The following is a 17,676-nucleotide window of genomic DNA, read 5'->3' on the forward strand; positions in this document are numbered from 1 at the left end:
CCCCCCATTTTCAGTTTTCACCTTTCATTTTTTCACCCTTTGACACTCTCATCCTCTCTTCTTGTGTTAGACTCTTCTTTTTTGGCATTTTTGAGAATTTCAGATTATTATGTTCTTCTAATCCTTTTTCAATTTAATTTGCTGTTGTATTATTTTATGATTTTAACATGTCTTTGTAGTTAGATTAATTTGTTAGTTTTTAATTTTCGTTAGTTTGATAATTATTTAGTTTGTTAATTAGAAGATATAGTTTATTTAGAGTACCGTGTATTGTTAATTAAAATATTTTAGTTAGTTTATGTTGGTTATTTTAGTTACTTTATGTTGGTTAACAAAAAAATTGATTTTGATTATTATTTCATTTGAACATGTTATGGTTTAGAATAAAATTATAGTTTATGACTTAAATATTTAGATTTTTTAGATTTATTATAGTTGTGTTTGAGAGTAAGTTAGTTTATTTTAATTTTTTATTTAGATTACTGTTTTAGTTGAACTGATTATGGTTTAGGGTTAAATTATTTTTTTTATAATAACTTCTTCCTTGTTTTTATACTGTTGTTCAATCTCAAATTCATTGGTGGAATCATTCTTTGGACCTCCTTGACTGAATACACCAACTGAAGTAATTGTCTCGAGATTCAATGAGAAAAATGATCTGATTGATCGTATAGTTGAAAAATAGCAGGCTGTGTCAGTGCGATTTGTGTGTCGCTGTAATAGTTCATCTCTTCCTCCTCCTCTTCCGGAATTTCAGTTAGTTCAGCCTCAACATCTCTAATAGCAAAACCCTCATCACTTCCAACATCAGCTTGCATCATACCCTCATTAGAATTTTTAATATTTGGCCCCTCTTGACTATCTACCTTCAGGTAGGCATATTAAGGTCAATTATTATCCTTCTAATTTTTTTCTGACCGTCCCACTTAAAAATGTATCATTTAATAGTATCTTCTGAAGTTCCTGTACCCAAGTTAACTAGAAAAACAAATAATTTCAACAGATAGACATTTGTTCAATGGTTGTGTCAGACCTTAATAAGACGTATGTCTTCTTCATCACGTAACCGATACCTAATTTACAAGCATAAAATCTTATCAAACTGTCATCAAATAGAAAATACAATAAAATAATGATAACAATTGTAGTCTATAATATGCCTTTTGTAAAATAAATTGTTATCTATTTCGGAAATCTTTAGTAGATTTTTTCACTCTTTTCGTGTGTTGTTGACCAATGACATATAATATTAAAATTTTGAGTAAACTACCATTTCTACCCACGAAAGTTGAAAATGCTGACATATCTACCCATAGAAAAAGGAAATTACTATTTGTACCCATGAAATATGGGTTCCGCACAACAAAATTATCAAACACTAAAAAATTACATAAAATTCCTAAATTACCCTTAACTTTACCACCACACCACCTCTTTCACCCAATCACCTTTCTAACCCTAACCCTCTTCACCCAGCCACCACCCCTCTTTTCCTTTCTAATCTCAAATTCCACCATCACTTCCTTCACCCACCACCACCCCTCAAGCTCTTCACTCAATGGTGGCTCCCACTACCCCCACAACTGTCACCGGAACCCTCGCCCTCGTTCACGGATTTACTGGCGAATCCAGCTGGTTCCTCCAGCTCACCGCCATCTACTTCGCCAAGGCCAGATTCGCCACCTGTGCCATTGACCATCAGGGCCACGGCTTTTCCGACGGCCTCATCGCCCACATCCCCTAACATCAACTCCGTCATCGACGACTGCATCGCCTTCTTCGACGAATTTCGCTCTCGCTTCGATCCTTCTCTTCTTTTCTTCCTCTACTCCGAATTCCTCGGCGGCGCAATCGCACTATTAATCACTCTCCGCTGCCACGACTTGCCGGAAAATGTCTCATCCAGGAAGTTGTGGAACGGTCTGATTCTTAACGGTGCCATGTGTGAGATCAGCGAGAAGTTCAAGCCACCGTGGCCATTGGAACATTTTCTTTCTATAGCTGCGGCTATAATCCTTACGTGGCGCGTGGTTCCAACGTGCGGATCGATTCCGGACGTTTCCTTCAAAGTGGAGTGGAAGCGGAAGTTAGCGCTGGCGAGCCTGTGGAGGAAGGTGGCACGTCCCTGAGCTTCGATGGCGCAGGAGTTGCTGCGGATATGCAAAGGGGTGGTGGTGGTATTTGAGATTAGAAAGGGAAAGAGAGCTGGTGACTGGATGAAGAGGGTTAGGGTTAGAAAGGTGATTGGGTGAAGGAAGTGGTGTGATGGTGAAGATAAGGGTAATTTAGGAATTTTAGATAATTTTTTAGTGTTTGGATAATTTTGTTGTGCGGAACCTATATTTCATGGGTACAAATGGTAATTTCCTTTTTCTATGGGTAAATATGTCAGCGTTTTTAACTTTTGTGGGTAGAAATAGTAGTTTACTCTTTAATTTTTAACGTTGTTAAACTTTTAACTTCGGGTGGTATATATGTAAATACAGGTTTAACAGAAAACTGAATACAGTAGATCTCTCTTTATCATATACTATTTCACCATCATAATAAATGGATAACATAAAATTTTAGACATTATATAGAATGAGCAGAAGATCAAAATAAAAAGAAAAGGATGAGTTATTAGTAGTAATTTTGGATTCCAATCCGTCTTGCAAGAATTTTATTAAAGAATAAAGTAGTTTAAAGTTCGCCGAGAAAAACAACGAACCTTGTGACATCAAGATTTACAGAGAAAAATGGCAAACTTTTTCCTGACGCTAAAAAAAATGGATTTCGGAATTTATAAGTTGAATTGAATATAAAAAAATCCAAAGGTTTAAAAAAATATAAAGAATTAATTTTTAGTTAGTTAATATTAGTTAATTTTTTGTTTTTAATTTTAAAATTTTTTATCTTTTATAATGATTTAGAGTTTAAATTTCATATTTTACACAACTAGAAAATTGATTAATACAGACAGATTTACAGACAGATTTAGTCTTTATTACAGACGGATTTTTGGTTACCGACGAAATTACCGACGGATTTTGTCCCTCTGTAAAAGCCCCGTCGGAAATTATTTACCGACGGATTTTTTTTCTGCCGGAAACTTACCGACGGATTTTTACCAGTTACTGACGGATTTTCCCTCTGTAAATTCTCCATCCATTTCCCGCAAGCGACGAACTTTCCGACGGATTTTCCGTCTGTAATTACAGACGAATTTTCAGACGGATTTTCCGTCTGTAATTATAGACGGATTTTCAGACGGATTTTCCATCTGTAATTACAGACGGATTTTCCGACAGATTTTCCGTCTGTAATTTGAACTTTGGAAAATCATCTCACTCTGATTACAGACAGAAAATCCGTTTGTAAATCCGTCAGTAAGGTAAAATAGAATTTTTTTTAATTTTTCCATTGCAAAATAAATACTTTATGTTTGTTTTCTAAATTTACTCCATCAAACACTGTAAATTGAAAAAAGAAAGCCAAAAATCGCATAAATAAACATAATATTCATTACATGATACCAATAAAATTGGATGTTATTTTTCAACATCATTGGCCAATATCTCACTGTCTTAATAAAAAGATACCTAAAAAAAATAAAATGACCATCCTAATGTTACATGAATGTCACAAATTACACTTAGCACTTAAAGATAGAATAATCTAACATATTAATAGATAACTAAATTGCATCAGCAGCATCAAGCTTCACATTGAAAGTTAATCTTGATATCTCCTGACTGAAATAGAATCAAAACCCAAATTGGAATTGGAGTGAATTGGAATGCTTGAATAAAAATAAAGCATATATATTATTTAAAGCATTTTGCACTCCAGAAGTAGTCTCTTTTTGCATGAACAATTTTTTATAAAAGAATCAGTAAATAGAGAATCACATCTCTTCTTAGAAAGCAATAACCATGAGCTTCTTAAAGGAGGGTAAAGGAGGAACTGTAGTAAAATTTGAAGACATAATACCTCATAGTAGCTGAATGCAAGCTTACTAAGTAGTAGCATTATCCAAAATAAAGTATACCTGCCATAACAAAGTACAATCATATACTTTAATACCAAAATATACGAAGAGCTAAACAAAAACTCTCAATTGAACCATTATCAAATAGTGGTTGTATACTTTAATGCCCCATTATCACTGCCAATTTCACTTCTCTATATTAAATGTACACATGACAAATTTTGCTTCACTCATTAAGGTACCTCTAGAAAAATTTATGCCAAAGAATCAAAACAGAGAAAAACAGAGATCAGAACAAAAATAAAATAATTAAAAAGTGGATTAATTAAGACTAGCAAATTTTAAGGCAAACCCTCTATTAGAATAAGCAAAAATGTGGATAAGACTAGCACATAGAGAACTTAATGACAACGAAGACTTCTTAATTCAACTTAAGCTTCACTAATTGTTAGTGTCAGTAAAAATTGTGTTTCAGTGTCAGTAAAAGTTGAGAAAGCTTGATTGAACTCCTACAGATGGAAAGAAAGAATAAGAGATTGTGATTGGGGATGGAAAAGAAGAAAGTAAGAGAGAGAGAGAGAGTGTGTGTTAGAGTATTATTTTTATAAAAAAAACTTCTAGCAGTGAAAAGATAATAAAAATTGCATTGGTGTATTAACAAGGGAATGAAAATAGTGATGCAAAGAATTAGCATGAGTTTTGGGAAGATGAGAGCAAAAACACATAGATGAACATCCTGCTTAGTAAATGACATAAATAATAAAAATATAAAGTTCATAAGAAAAACAAACAAGGTATATGGGTTTTGGCCATGGCAACAACTTCTCTGACCACTGTGTATAAGGTAGTCTAAGTTTGTTGACAAGAAAACAAGACAGGAAAACCTTGGTTTTACGGCTATATGAAGAAAGAAAGAATAGTTACCTCTGTTTTATACTTCCATAGGCATCAACAAACTGGAACTCTCTCAAGCACTCTTCCCTCATTTCCAATAAATTGGCTAGGCCTAATTTCCCATATGCAGCAGGCTCCTCCATCAACCTATTGAATTGGTGTGTTAGTTTATTGAAGAGAAGAAAACAAAAGCCAAGTACAGAATAAGCAAATAGATGCCAAATTTTCAATAATGGTACCAAACCATTAAAACATAATAGGAATGTCAGTATTACCGTGCCAAGTGAGTAGAAAATGCTCGAGCAAATGCATCACCCCTTCATTTGGCATCATCTGTTCTGCCTTCACTTGCTACAGCCTATCATATTTTAATCGAGAACTTACAAGCATATATTGCCATGAAAGAAGTTTCACACAATTTGTTTTGAAAATTTACTTCAACCAAGATGGACAACACAATATACCCAAACAATAAAACAAATAAACCAAGGCTCTGATGCACCCCACTGTATGTTCTTCTCAAGAACAATAAGCATTTATATTATGTGGTCCAACCAATGGAAAGGAAAAATATGAAAGCTAAAGTATAAATGAGAATGCTTATCATTAACATTGCAATTAGTCAATAAATTCAGAGACACAGACCAGAAAAAGCTTTTTATTGTGACGTATGTTTTATCCTTAATTGATCTGATCATCACTTCAATTGTCCCCTTCTTACCATATTTGCTACCACTCCTCCTTCAAAATTCTCTTTGTTTCTTCTCTAATGTAAACAAATCATTTTATCCTTCAAATTTTAGGGACATACATAACTCTGTTCTGATTTTAAGACTTTTGCTAATTATTAAAAAGAAAAAAGAAAAGAAGGAATTACTTGTTTGTCACCTGATCTGGAAAGGCTGAATGGAAAACCAATTCTTTCTGAATGGTGGCATGTCCCATCACCAGCACCATCCAATTCATCAGTTTGAAACCGCTTCAATGCAAACAACATGGCGTCATCATTCGTCATCATCATCATCCATGGAAATTCATCAACAAAATAATGTTGTAAATTGCTCACCTGAGAATAATAATCACCAAAACCAAGATTCCTTCTATAACAACAACAACATCGATCATAACAACCTTCAATTTGACGCCTCAGCTTTGAGCTCAATGGTTTCATCTCCATCAACAGCAGCATCGAATTTCAACATGATCCAAAACAACAACAGTTTCGTCATAAGAGAACTCATCAGAATTTTATTGAAGATGACCATGGTAAGCATTCAGACAAGCACTGATTCAATCAACAGAGTAGCAAACACCTAAATTTTAACTAGAGAAACTATTCCAATTTTTTAAATACTTTCTCACCTCTCCCTGGAATTAAGTTCATCACCTAAACATAATCTCAAGATAAAATTTTTCTATAATTCTTCCTCTATATAGTGCTTATTGAAGTGGAAGGAAACATCAAAAACACAAGAATGGATTCAGAATATACCATTAGGTTTCAGAATTTCTGTGGCATCATAGGCTAAAAGAGGTGTTCTAGTTACTTCAACCATGGATCAAGGTAACATAATTCATTATTAAGAATGAAAATTCTATCATTTTTCTAAAGTATATTACTTTTTCTCCTTCATGTATTAATACCCTTATCATTTTAATGAACCAAAATGCTCATAAGATATACATATTTCCGTAGTAGATATGCTGCTGAATTCAGAAGAACAAATAAATACTGATAGCGCTGTTTCTGCCTCATCAAGAGTGGAGTTTGGTTCCCCTGTTCAAGTAACTCCGATATTCAGATCTTTGGCACGTTGCATGTGTATCCTTACGGTTCTGAAGGCTGTCAATAACAAGATTCGAAAGAATGAAAGGAAAAAGAAGGGTTAGGCATAAACTAATGCTGGGAAATTTTTGAATGCCCTTTCCTCACCTGCAGCCAATAATAGAAGCTTTAATTTTGCATCGTATCTTTGCTTACTAATATAGTAACAGAGGGAAGAGCAGCAAGGGAAATTTACCATGTAAACTGCATACAAGATTACCAGAAGCTATGCAAGGATTTGATTATGGCTATTCATGGGCCTGGGCTTTCATAATTACTACTAGCACTCAAAAACACAAAAATGCTCGCCATGGTCGTCTTTTACCTGAAGGATACCATTAGTAACATTTAATAAAATTCCATAGAAATAAATTAATATTTAATGAATATGAACCATCTCCTATTGCTTACAGAAGTCCAAATCACGTTTTCAATCAAAGCCATTGTAGCTGCATAGAAGAGTTAGTAAAAATCTGGTCGTCATAAATTTCAGAATAAGAATCCCTTTACACTTTCTTGATATATCATATCAAAGATCGGAGAAAGAAAAATTGAAATGTAATCACAGCATCCTATACTTCCCCTTTTCCTCCTACTCAACCAAGCAGACCCTTATTTCAAAAGTATCTGATTTCCACACTAAGCTAAAAACTAAGCAGAAAGAAAACTTTTTTGTAATCCTTAAAGTGTTAGAAACACCTAAGACAATAGTAAATTCACATTAAAAGCACATACAGAATCCCTCTGATTCTCATTAGCAACATTACCATCAACACGCAACAAGCAACGTCATTCAAAATGGATAACGATAAGTCCAAGTTCGAGTTCAATTCAATATTCACATTGCAATTCCTTTAGCATAAACCTGTAAGAAAGCTACCAAAATATTAGGTTTTTGCATTGACTTGTCAAGTTCTTGTTTTCTCTTTTCATCATGCAGAAAATTGTGTTCCTCATCATCTTCTGTGACCCCCTCTTCTTCATCATCATCCTCATCATGATTATAGGCCTTGTTATAAGGCAACATTCTATCAGGCTGCATAGACATCTAGATACAGAAGTCATAAAAGTTATATAAAGAATTTTGTTTTGACATTCTTTTAAAATTTTGAACAAAAGATTAAAAAATGATGAAGATAATCAATCTCTCGCCTCATAAAATACTAATGTAGCTACCTTACCTAATCAGAAAATATTTAGTGGTACAGTTCTTGATGCTATATATAATAAGATTTAATTATTCAACTTTGAGGGAATGCAAAAAATGCATAAACTTACAGGCTTTCTTGGAAGCAAAAACATGTTGCTTATGCTATTGTTCTTCTTGTTGTTATCATCTCTGTTCTGTTCTGAAACAGAAGGCATACTCAAAGAAGCCATAATCAAACAAGTGGATCACTGGATTGTTATAACTTTAAATATGGCAATTTACTCAATTCAGTAGGATCAACACAGGTTCTTATAAGTCAGTGTTTTGTGATTAAAAGGATTACTGTGGAAGAAAAAGGTCAGTGAAGAGACACATGGAAGAAGTTGTATAACAAGAGGAGGCTCAATTGAAGATAAGATTAACACTACGAGCTACAAGCATGAAACTTTTCTGTCTGTGCAGCTAATTTGAACAAAAATTATGGTCCTATGGTAACAGCAAACCCAATTTAATCCACAAAGAGACACCTACGCAAACTAACATTCTCTAATCCTAATCAAGTAAAAGCGTGAACAATCCCATAACCCTAATAAATCCGAACGCGAGAATATTGATAACGAGAGCAATTAATCAATCAGGAATGAGGAATGAATCTGAAAATCCTAGATCAGGGAGAAGCAGAAACCTGGAATGAATCAGGCATTGGCGATTTTAGGGATGACGGGAAAGGCGGCGCCCTTGGATTGAGAGTGATTAAGGGAGGCTCGTTCCTTGATCTTCTGCATCTGAACATGCGCTCCATGAGGAGCTCGTACTGGCACTTCTCGTAGGAGTGACGCTCGTGCTCGCACTTCCATGGAAGGTAGTAACTCGGCCTGGCGGCACTTGTTGAGAGGGATGACGAGGTGTGCGCACTGGTCCCTGTATGCAACAGAGCTTCGGTGCAACAGAAGCTCAGTACAATGGAGGTTCGGTGCGACGGCGTTGCAAGGCTGAGAGGCGGCGCTGACGGAGCATTTGGAGGAGATGAGTGTGTAGAAGTAGAAGGATCGTGATTGAATGGAAGAGTTATCAGTAACAACCCTAATTTCAATATATTTTCTGACGGAAACTTTTAAATTACAAACGGAAAATCCGTCTGTAATAACTTAATAAAATGCAATTTTTTGTCCATTTAATTACAGATGAAAAATCCGTCTGTAACTTTTTTTGCGAAAAAAATTAATTTTTCCGACGGAATTATCGACGGATTCTCTTTTCCGTCTGTAATTTATGTTAATCTATTTTTTTTGTTTTTCGACAAAAAAATCCCTCTGAAATTCGGTCTGTATTTCAATGGGATAAAATTCGTCGGAAATATCCGTCTGTAATAACTAGTTTTCTAGTAGTGTTAGAATTAAGAGTTAAAATTTTATAATTTAAAATTTAAAATTTAAGATAAACAAAATAATTTTAAAAAAATTAACCGAAAGAAAGTTAGCTTTCTAGTATTAACAGCCTATATTAATTCTTAAGATAAGTGTGAAACAACTTAATTAAATAAACTAAGTATTAATAGCACTGTATACATTAATTATTAAATAAATATAACGTCAAATTTAATCTCTGAACTTTTTTAACTAGTAGTCTAGTACTATATTAAGTGTGATCTTATGCAGAAGTTTATTTTTTTTAAAAAGTCAATAAGAATTAAAGTTTAGATTTTTATAAAAATTGTAATATCATGTTATTTGAATTATTTATTTTAAAGGTTTAAGTCAATAAAATAAATAAATAAATAGTTATATCTCTCCTACTAAATAAACCACTCTAAGATATAAAAGCTTTATAAAACCTTAAACATTTTTACTTTTATAGCTTTTGAAGTGTGATTCTACTAAAGTTTTATTATTATTTTTTATATGCATATAAACAATACATTCTTTTTAGAATATTAAACCCATGACTCTCATTCAAACTCACCTAATAATAAAGAATAATAAAAGAACGAAATGTTTGGTAACAACAAAAAAAAATCAGACAAAATTAATTATAATTTATTTTATTTAGTATTTATTAATTGTTATATTTATTAATTGTTGCTAAATAAAACAAGTTCTGACTATTTTTTTTTTTTTGTATCCCTAGTATTAGCCATAAAAAAATTAGATTGATTAGGATTAAAAGAAAATGTGAAACCAAGCCAATTAATCCAAACCATTGATTAAATGAATAAATTAGTTAATAAAAAAATTTCTTCAATTCACCTAACTCAGCCCACATAAACCTCTAGATAAAAGCATTGCACTTATAGTAGTCAAAAGATAACATCAATCTATAAATTTAACACAACAAAGTGAATTCATATTTCGCATTGAATTGTCTTGTTTCCAAGTAAGTACACAATAATTCATATTCCGTATGACACGAAGCAGAAAGAACCACGTTATCTCTCAGGCTCTCATTTATCATGTTCTTCCTTATTTGCTTCATTTCATTCTCAATATATTAATATACACGATAAATAAAATAAATGAATAGGACATGAAAATAGCATTCTCCTGTGTTTGGACAGAAGCACATGCAATGCACACAAAAATCAAACTCGTGAGGGCTTTGTAGGGCCAACTTATCCCTCTCCATCAGTTTCCCTTTTTATGCTTTTCTTGTTTGATATTTTTTTTCTTCTTTATTTATTTTAAATTTTCATAACCGCAGACTTCGCCGAAACTTCTACGCTAAGAACGTTTGATACTTGATTCCGTATGTAATGCTGACATGGCACAAGGGGAACCTTTCAACACATGACAAATGGACATACACTTGTCGTTTCGAAAAAGTGAAAAAACAAAGTGCCCTACCCAACATAAAATACAATATTTTAGCCAATAAAAAACTTGTATTTTTATCTCAATTTACATTTATTAGAGTTTAATTCACATATACAGTCGTCAAACCAAAGTCATTTTTTGGATAATTATTTATGTTATTAATGTAAATCGTTATTTTTATTGATATAACATTATATATATAATTAGATGATGTATAAAAATAAATAATAAAAAGTTGTAGGTTTATCTCTTTATATTTATTATTAGTTTTAACCTAATAAACAATTGTTTGCTTTTACATTTGTGTCTCTTTTCAATCCGTTTGTGTCTTTCGATATTATGATATTCAATTTAAAAATAATTATCAAATGAGAATCTTAAAAAGAATTCTTATCTACTTATGAAACAAACAAAATATCTTATCTTGATCTATTTTCTTTCTTTAGTTGATAGAATAAGTAACAATTCATATTCACTAATAATCAACTATAAAATTATCAAGAGAAATCGTTTAGTTATTATTAGTAAGATTGTCTATTAGATGTAGAAGGTGTATGTGACATTAATGGAGTTTACTATACCAAAATAGTTTTTGCATGTTGTCATTGTGATTGATCCCAGCCATTCCTTATGGATTTGAAGAAAATGATAGTCGTTGATAATTATTCATTAGATATATAGCAAGCACTATGGAATAGTTAGTTAGTTGATGGATACTTTATCTGATCTTCGTGTGTGAAAATAATAATTAAGATATTGACACATATTATTATGTTATATAAATTATTTAATAGAAATTAACTCACAATAAGTTAATAACAGATAGATTAAAAGATATATACAAATCGAAGTAGGTGTTTATGCTAATATACTAAGTAATAAGAATAGGAATGGAATGAAAGCTTTATTGAAAAGTGATTATTGGAGAGACAAAACCAACGTGAGGGTCTTTGTAAAGCAATTAAGGGAATGGTTTGATTAATATAGCACAGCCATGTTAGTTGGGTTGGGCAAAAATAAGGAGAGAGTGATGGAGTGATTAATAATTTGAAGCGGCAATGCTTGCTACGGGTTTGTGAAAATAACATAGCAACCTCCACATAGATTAGATAAATAGTTTTGAAACACCTGGTGCTCATTGCTCTTTGCCATGTGGCAGTCTTTCTCATACCAATAATTTTTCTCTTAGTGCACATGCATGCCTTCATGAGGTTTCACATCAACGCCCTACCATATATATATTCGCTTTCCCACTTTTCTTTTTAATCCCTTTTACGTTCTTTTGGGTCAGAATTTCATGAAATCATTCCTTGATTAATGGATTTTAGGAAAATCCCCGCCTCCAAAAATTATATATATAAAAATAATTAACTATGAGGTGTACTATGGTAGTAATTAATCTCATTTGGTAGCCATGTAATTGGAAAGGAAAAGTATGAGGAGCCAATGTGATATGGTCATCATTAATACGAATAATAATTCGTCATTTGCCGTTATTATTCGGCTTTTATGAGTTATAACTCGTCTAAATCAATACTATCGTAACCGACTTTCCAAACGGTAAGGATAAAGTCGATTACGAAACTAATCATCAGAAACGGTAAAATAATCATTTAGAATATAACAGACGATGAAATATCTATAAAAGCAAGGTAAAATATCTTTTCTGGACATTCTGAACTGAATACAAAAACTAACTTAAGTTTCGGAGTGCCTTTGCAGGTACACCCCGCCCTTTCTGTATTGCTTGCATACTCATAAGGAACATCGGAAACTCGGACCCTGAAGGACAGACGTCCAACCTTGCAGCATATAGCTCGGCCTACTTTCAGAAATCGAGGTCGACCTATTTCTCAGGCAAGATCAATTGGCGCCCACCGTGGGGCCGAGGAAATCGTATTTTTTCTTTTGGTCCCATCACCTTCGCCTGCACCCATGGCTGACGCACCGCCTCCTTCATTGTCCGAACTTATGCGAATGGTAGCTGACCTACAACAAGCCAACCAGCGAATGGCTGACGAAAACCAATTAATGGCCGCCCAAATTGCTGAAATAAATCATGCTCGGATTGAACACAACGATGCTCATCGCCAACAGGCGGAAGACGAGGAACATCAGTCCCAACCGACCCATGTTTCAGAAACCACTCAACGAAAAGAGCAGTAGCCCGAGGACGAGAAAGAAGAGTCCGAGGACCCTGTAGGCCCCTTTACAGAAGAAGTAATGAACTTCGAACTACCAAAGAGGTTCACTCTGCCATTGACCCTCACGCCTTATGATGGACTCGGAGACCCGAGGAAATTCCTAAAGAAGTTCCGATCAATAATGATCGCCAATGGTGCATCAGATACAGTTTTATGTCGCTGTTTTCCGAATTATTTAGACGGTCCTGCACTTGATTGGTTGTGTGCTTTGCCTGCAGGTTCCATTTCTCGCTTTCATCAGTTGGCAAAATTATTTGAAGACCATTTCGCCGGATCTGCAATATTCTTGCACGATTCCGATTACCTGAACACTATCAAGCAAGGACCAAACGAAAGCTTAAAGGACTATATGACTCGATTTACCAAGGTCGCAATCAGCATACCAGATCTCCACCCGGAAGTCCATCTGCACGCAATTAAAAGCGGCCTCCGACCCGGGAAGTTTCAGGAGACGATCGCAATAGCAAAACCAAAAACTCTAGCAGAATTTCGGGAGAAAGCAAAGGGACAAATCGACATCGAGGAACTCAGACAAGCTCGGAAGTCTGACAAGTCACACTTCCGCGAAGAAGATAAGAACTCATCCATTAAGAAAAATTTTAAACTAACACCTCGTTTTGATTCTTACACGCAGTTCAACACTAAGAGGGAAGATATAATTAAGGAGATCTTGAACTCCAAACTAATCAAGCCACCAAGAAAGGCCGGCACGTACCAGGATGCAAAGAACGTGGACAAGTCAAAGTACTGCGCTTTCCACCAGAAACATGGCCATAATACCGATGATTGTGTGGTTGCCAAAGATCTTTTAGAGCGGCTAGCAAGACAAGGACATCTAGACAAATTCATTGGCGGTCACATACAAAAGCGTGGCACCAGTTCCACAACAAACGATCTGCCTGACCAAAACCGAGGAAAGGAGAAGGCATCTTCAAACCAATATGAAAGACCACGAGGTATAATCAATTGTATTTCAGGAGGATACGCAAGTGGAGGATACTCAAACTCGGCAAGGAAAAGATCATTCAGAGCAATGTGCTCGGTAGACGGACCGAAACAAGATACACCAATCACTAAACAACAACCAGAAGTCACTTTCACACAGGCCGACCTTAACTCCAACATACAAAATTTAGATGACCCTGTGGTAATCACACTTCAGCTAGGAGACCTATTAGTGAAAAAAGTCCTCTTGGATCCCGGGAGCAGTGCCGATGTTCTGTTTTACTCCACATTTCAAAAGATGAAACTCAGCGACAACGTGCTACAGTCCACAGGAGGCGACTTGGTCGGCTTCTCAGGAGAACGAGTTCCAATACTCGGATCAGTGTGGTTACAGACCACACTGGGTGAGCAACCCTTTTCAAAAACTAATGATATTCAATATTTAGTAGTCGATTGTTTCAGCCCATATAACCTCATTCTTGGCCGACCCTTTTTGAATAAGTTCGGCGCCATTGTATCTACAGTTCATCTCTGCGTAAAGTTTCCATTGCAGGACGATCAGGTCGCAACAATCCATGGAGATCATAAGGAGGCGCGGCAATGTTACTACATCAGTATGAAACTCCAAAACCGTTCAACACAACAAGTCAACAATGTCAACCTCAACCAGAAGGGAGGCACACTGGCCAACCTGGACCCGAGAGCTGATGTCCTCGAGCGCCCCAAGCCATCCGATGACTTACAAAAAGTATATTTTAATAATGACCCTAACAAATTTACATATGTAGGTACGTCAATCAACACGGCTGAGTTACAGGCCATAACATCCTTCCTACAAGAAAACGCCGAGCTTTTTGCCTGGAAACCTGCTGACATGCCCGGCATTGACCCACAAGTCATCAGTCATAAACTAGCAATAAACTCGTCAGCCCGACCTGTCCAACAAAGAAAACGAAAGCTCGGCGAAGAAAAAAGGAAAGCATCACTGGAGGAAACACAAAAACTCATCAACGCTAAATTTATCAAAGAGATCAGATTCACTACCTGGCTAGCCAATGTGGTAATGGTAAGAAAACAAAACGGTAAGTGGCGCATGTGCGTCGATTTCACTGACTTAAACAAAGCATGCCCAAAGGATTCTTACCCTCTATCGTCCATAGACTCTTTAGTAGGCAATGCATCAGGCTACGCTACTTTAAGTTTTATGGATGCCTATTCAGGGTATAATCAAATACTCATGCACCCCTCCGACCAAGATAAAACGGCTTTTATCACTGATTTCGGCAATTATTGTTATAAAGTTATGCCATTTGGATTAAAGAATGCAGGTGCAACTTACCAACGTCTTATGGATAAAGTGTTCGCCAAACAAATCGGCAGGAATATCGAAGTTTATGTCGACGACATGGTCGCCAAGACAAAAACCGGAGATAATCACATCACCGACCTAGCAGAAATATTCGGCCAAATCCGCAAGTACAATATGCGCCTCAACCCCGAGAAATGTGCCTTCGCCGTTCAAGGGGGTAAGTTCTTAGGTTTCATGCTAACATGCAGGGGAATAGAAGCAAACCCAGACAAATACCGAGTAGTGCTTGACATGGTCAGCCCTAAGATAGTAAAAGAAGTACAGCGCCTCACAGGACGCCTTGCTGCACTTTCCCGATTTGTTCCCTGTTTAGCTTCAACTTCTGTCCCTTTTTTCCAAACAATAAAAAAGAAAAATAAATTTGAGTGGAACGACGATTGTGAGAGGGCCTTTTCGAAATTAAAAGCAACACTCTCACAACCGCTGATTCTACAAAAACCCCTACAAGGGGAGGATTTATTTCTATATTTATCAGTTACTGATTGGGCAATAAGTTCAGCCCTTGTTACAGAGAGAGACAAAGTTCAGCATCCAGTGTACTTTGTTAGCAAAACTCTACAGCACGCCGAACTAAATTATCCGAGGATTGAAAAGCTCGCGTTGGCACTTATATTCTCGGCGCGGCGTCTCCGACCTTATTTCCAAAGCCACGTTATCCATGTCAGAACAGATCACCCACTAAGACAAGTGCTGTACAAACCAGAAGTAGCAGGACGACTAATTAAATGGGCAGTCGAACTGTCCGAGTTCGACATCAGATACCAACCTAGAGGGCCGATCAAATCACAATTCCTGGCAGATTTCATTGCCGAGCTTACCCTACCATCTGAAGATGACCATGCAAAACAATGGATCTTATATGTCGACGGATCCTCAAATCACGAAGGCTGTGGTGCAGGAATTCGTCTTGAGGCTGACGATGGATTCATACTGGAACACTCAATACACTTGGCTTTCAAAGCAAGCAACAACCAATCCGAGTATGAAGCGCTACTTGCCGGACTCAGACTTTGCTTAGACCTTCAAATTTCCACGATCAAGGTATATTGCGACTCTTTGTTAGTCGTACAACAGGTAAATGACCTCTTTCAGGTAAAAGATCCTCTGCTCTCTAAATACTTGCTATTAGTAAAGAAATTTTCAAAGAAATTTCTCAAATTTGAAATAGAACATATACCGCGAGAACAAAACCAAAGAGCAGATCTCTTATCTAAACTCGGCAGTACTCAGTTCGCATTAACCACACTACAACAGTTCACAATAACATCACCCACTGTTACTCTGATAAACATGTTAAGTGTTTCACAGGAAACAGATTGGAGGAAGGACTTCATCCATTATCTAGAATCAGGTATTATACCAGAAGGGGTCGAAAACAGTAAAAAATTCCGACGGCAAGCATCCTCCTTCACAATCCTCAGTGGAGAACTGTATCGAAGAGGTTATACTCGGCCACTGCTCAAATGCCTCAACAAGTCCGAAGCAGATATAGCTTTAGCCGAAGCACATGAAGGAATCTGCGGCACCCATACAGGAGCTCGGAGCTTGGCATTAAAGATCCTTCGATCAGGTTTCTTCTGGCCGACCTTGAAGCAAGACAGCTAACAAAAGATCAGGTCCTGCAACAATTGCCAAAGACATGCACCACTAATACACATACCTGCCGAACAATTACATCACTCGGACATTAGTTGGCCATTTAACCAATGGGGTCTAGACATACTCGGGCCATTCCCTACGGCACCGGGACAGGTAAAATTTCTTATTGTTGGCATTGATTATTTCTCCAAATGGGTAGAAGCCCAACCTTTAGCGAAAATAACATCGCAACAAATGATCACATTTGTTTGGAAAAACATCATTTGCCGTTTCGGCATACCTAAACATATTACAACTGACAACGGTCGCCAGTTCGTCGATCAGAAATTTCAAAGTTTTTTGCAGAATCTAAAAATCAAGCAACACTTCGCCTCTGTTGAACATCCTCAAACAAACGGACTAGCCGAGGCTGCAAACAAAGTAATCTTACATGCACTAAAGAAGAAACTAGACGACGCCAAAGGACTCTGGGCCGAACTCATACCTGAAGTCCTATGGGGATACAACACCACCCCACAAACATCAACAAAGGAAACGCCGTTCCGATTGGTATATGGCTCAGAGGCCATGATACCATTGGAGATCTCCCAGAATTCTATCCGAACTTACATCATCAATCAAGACGAAGCCCGGAGATCCGAGCTCGATGTCATCGAAGAAGTCAGAGAAATCGCCACATTGAGACAACGCGCAGCACAACAAGCATTAGCCCGACAGTACAACAAGTCGGTTAAAACAAGATCCTTCGAGAAAGGCGACTTAGTCCTCTGGAAAACTGAAACTGCTCGGAAACCACCCTCACACGGCAAGCTCGCAGCCAATTGGGACGGCCCATACCGAGTATCCACAGCACTCGGCCAAGTAGCATACAAACTAGAATCACTAGATGGTAAACTCTTACCTAACACAT

At 36.3% G+C, this 17,676-nt stretch overlaps 1 protein-coding gene, 1 long non-coding RNA gene and 1 pseudogene across 2 annotated transcripts; 2 read left to right on the forward strand and 1 right to left on the reverse strand.

The window, feature by feature from the left end:
* Positions 1–1,046: 1,046 nt before the first annotated feature.
* On the forward strand, positions 1,047–2,252 carry LOC112726980 (caffeoylshikimate esterase-like; annotated as a pseudogene).
* A 1,266-nt stretch (positions 2,253–3,518) lies between these two features.
* LOC112790042 (uncharacterized) lies at positions 3,519–5,232 on the reverse strand. The gene is made up of 4 exons (XR_003811666.2): positions 5,140–5,232; positions 4,895–5,011; positions 3,973–4,030; positions 3,519–3,734 (listed from the first exon to the last, which is right to left on the reverse strand). It is a non-coding gene; the product is annotated as an uncharacterized lncRNA (long non-coding RNA).
* A 7,640-nt stretch (positions 5,233–12,872) lies between these two features.
* Positions 12,873–16,772, forward strand: LOC140182926 (uncharacterized). Its single transcript, XM_072230910.1, has 2 exons — positions 12,873–14,586; positions 15,019–16,772. The coding sequence occupies exons 1-2, from the start codon at positions 12,873–12,875 to the stop codon at positions 16,770–16,772; spliced, it is 3,468 nt and encodes a 1,155-aa protein (XP_072087011.1).
* Positions 16,773–17,676: the final 904 nt, after the last annotated feature.

Source organism: Arachis hypogaea, chromosome 1 (genome assembly GCF_003086295.3).
Source record: "Arachis hypogaea cultivar Tifrunner chromosome 1, arahy.Tifrunner.gnm2.J5K5, whole genome shotgun sequence".
In the NCBI taxonomy this organism is placed as follows: Eukaryota; Viridiplantae; Streptophyta; class Magnoliopsida; order Fabales; family Fabaceae; genus Arachis; species Arachis hypogaea.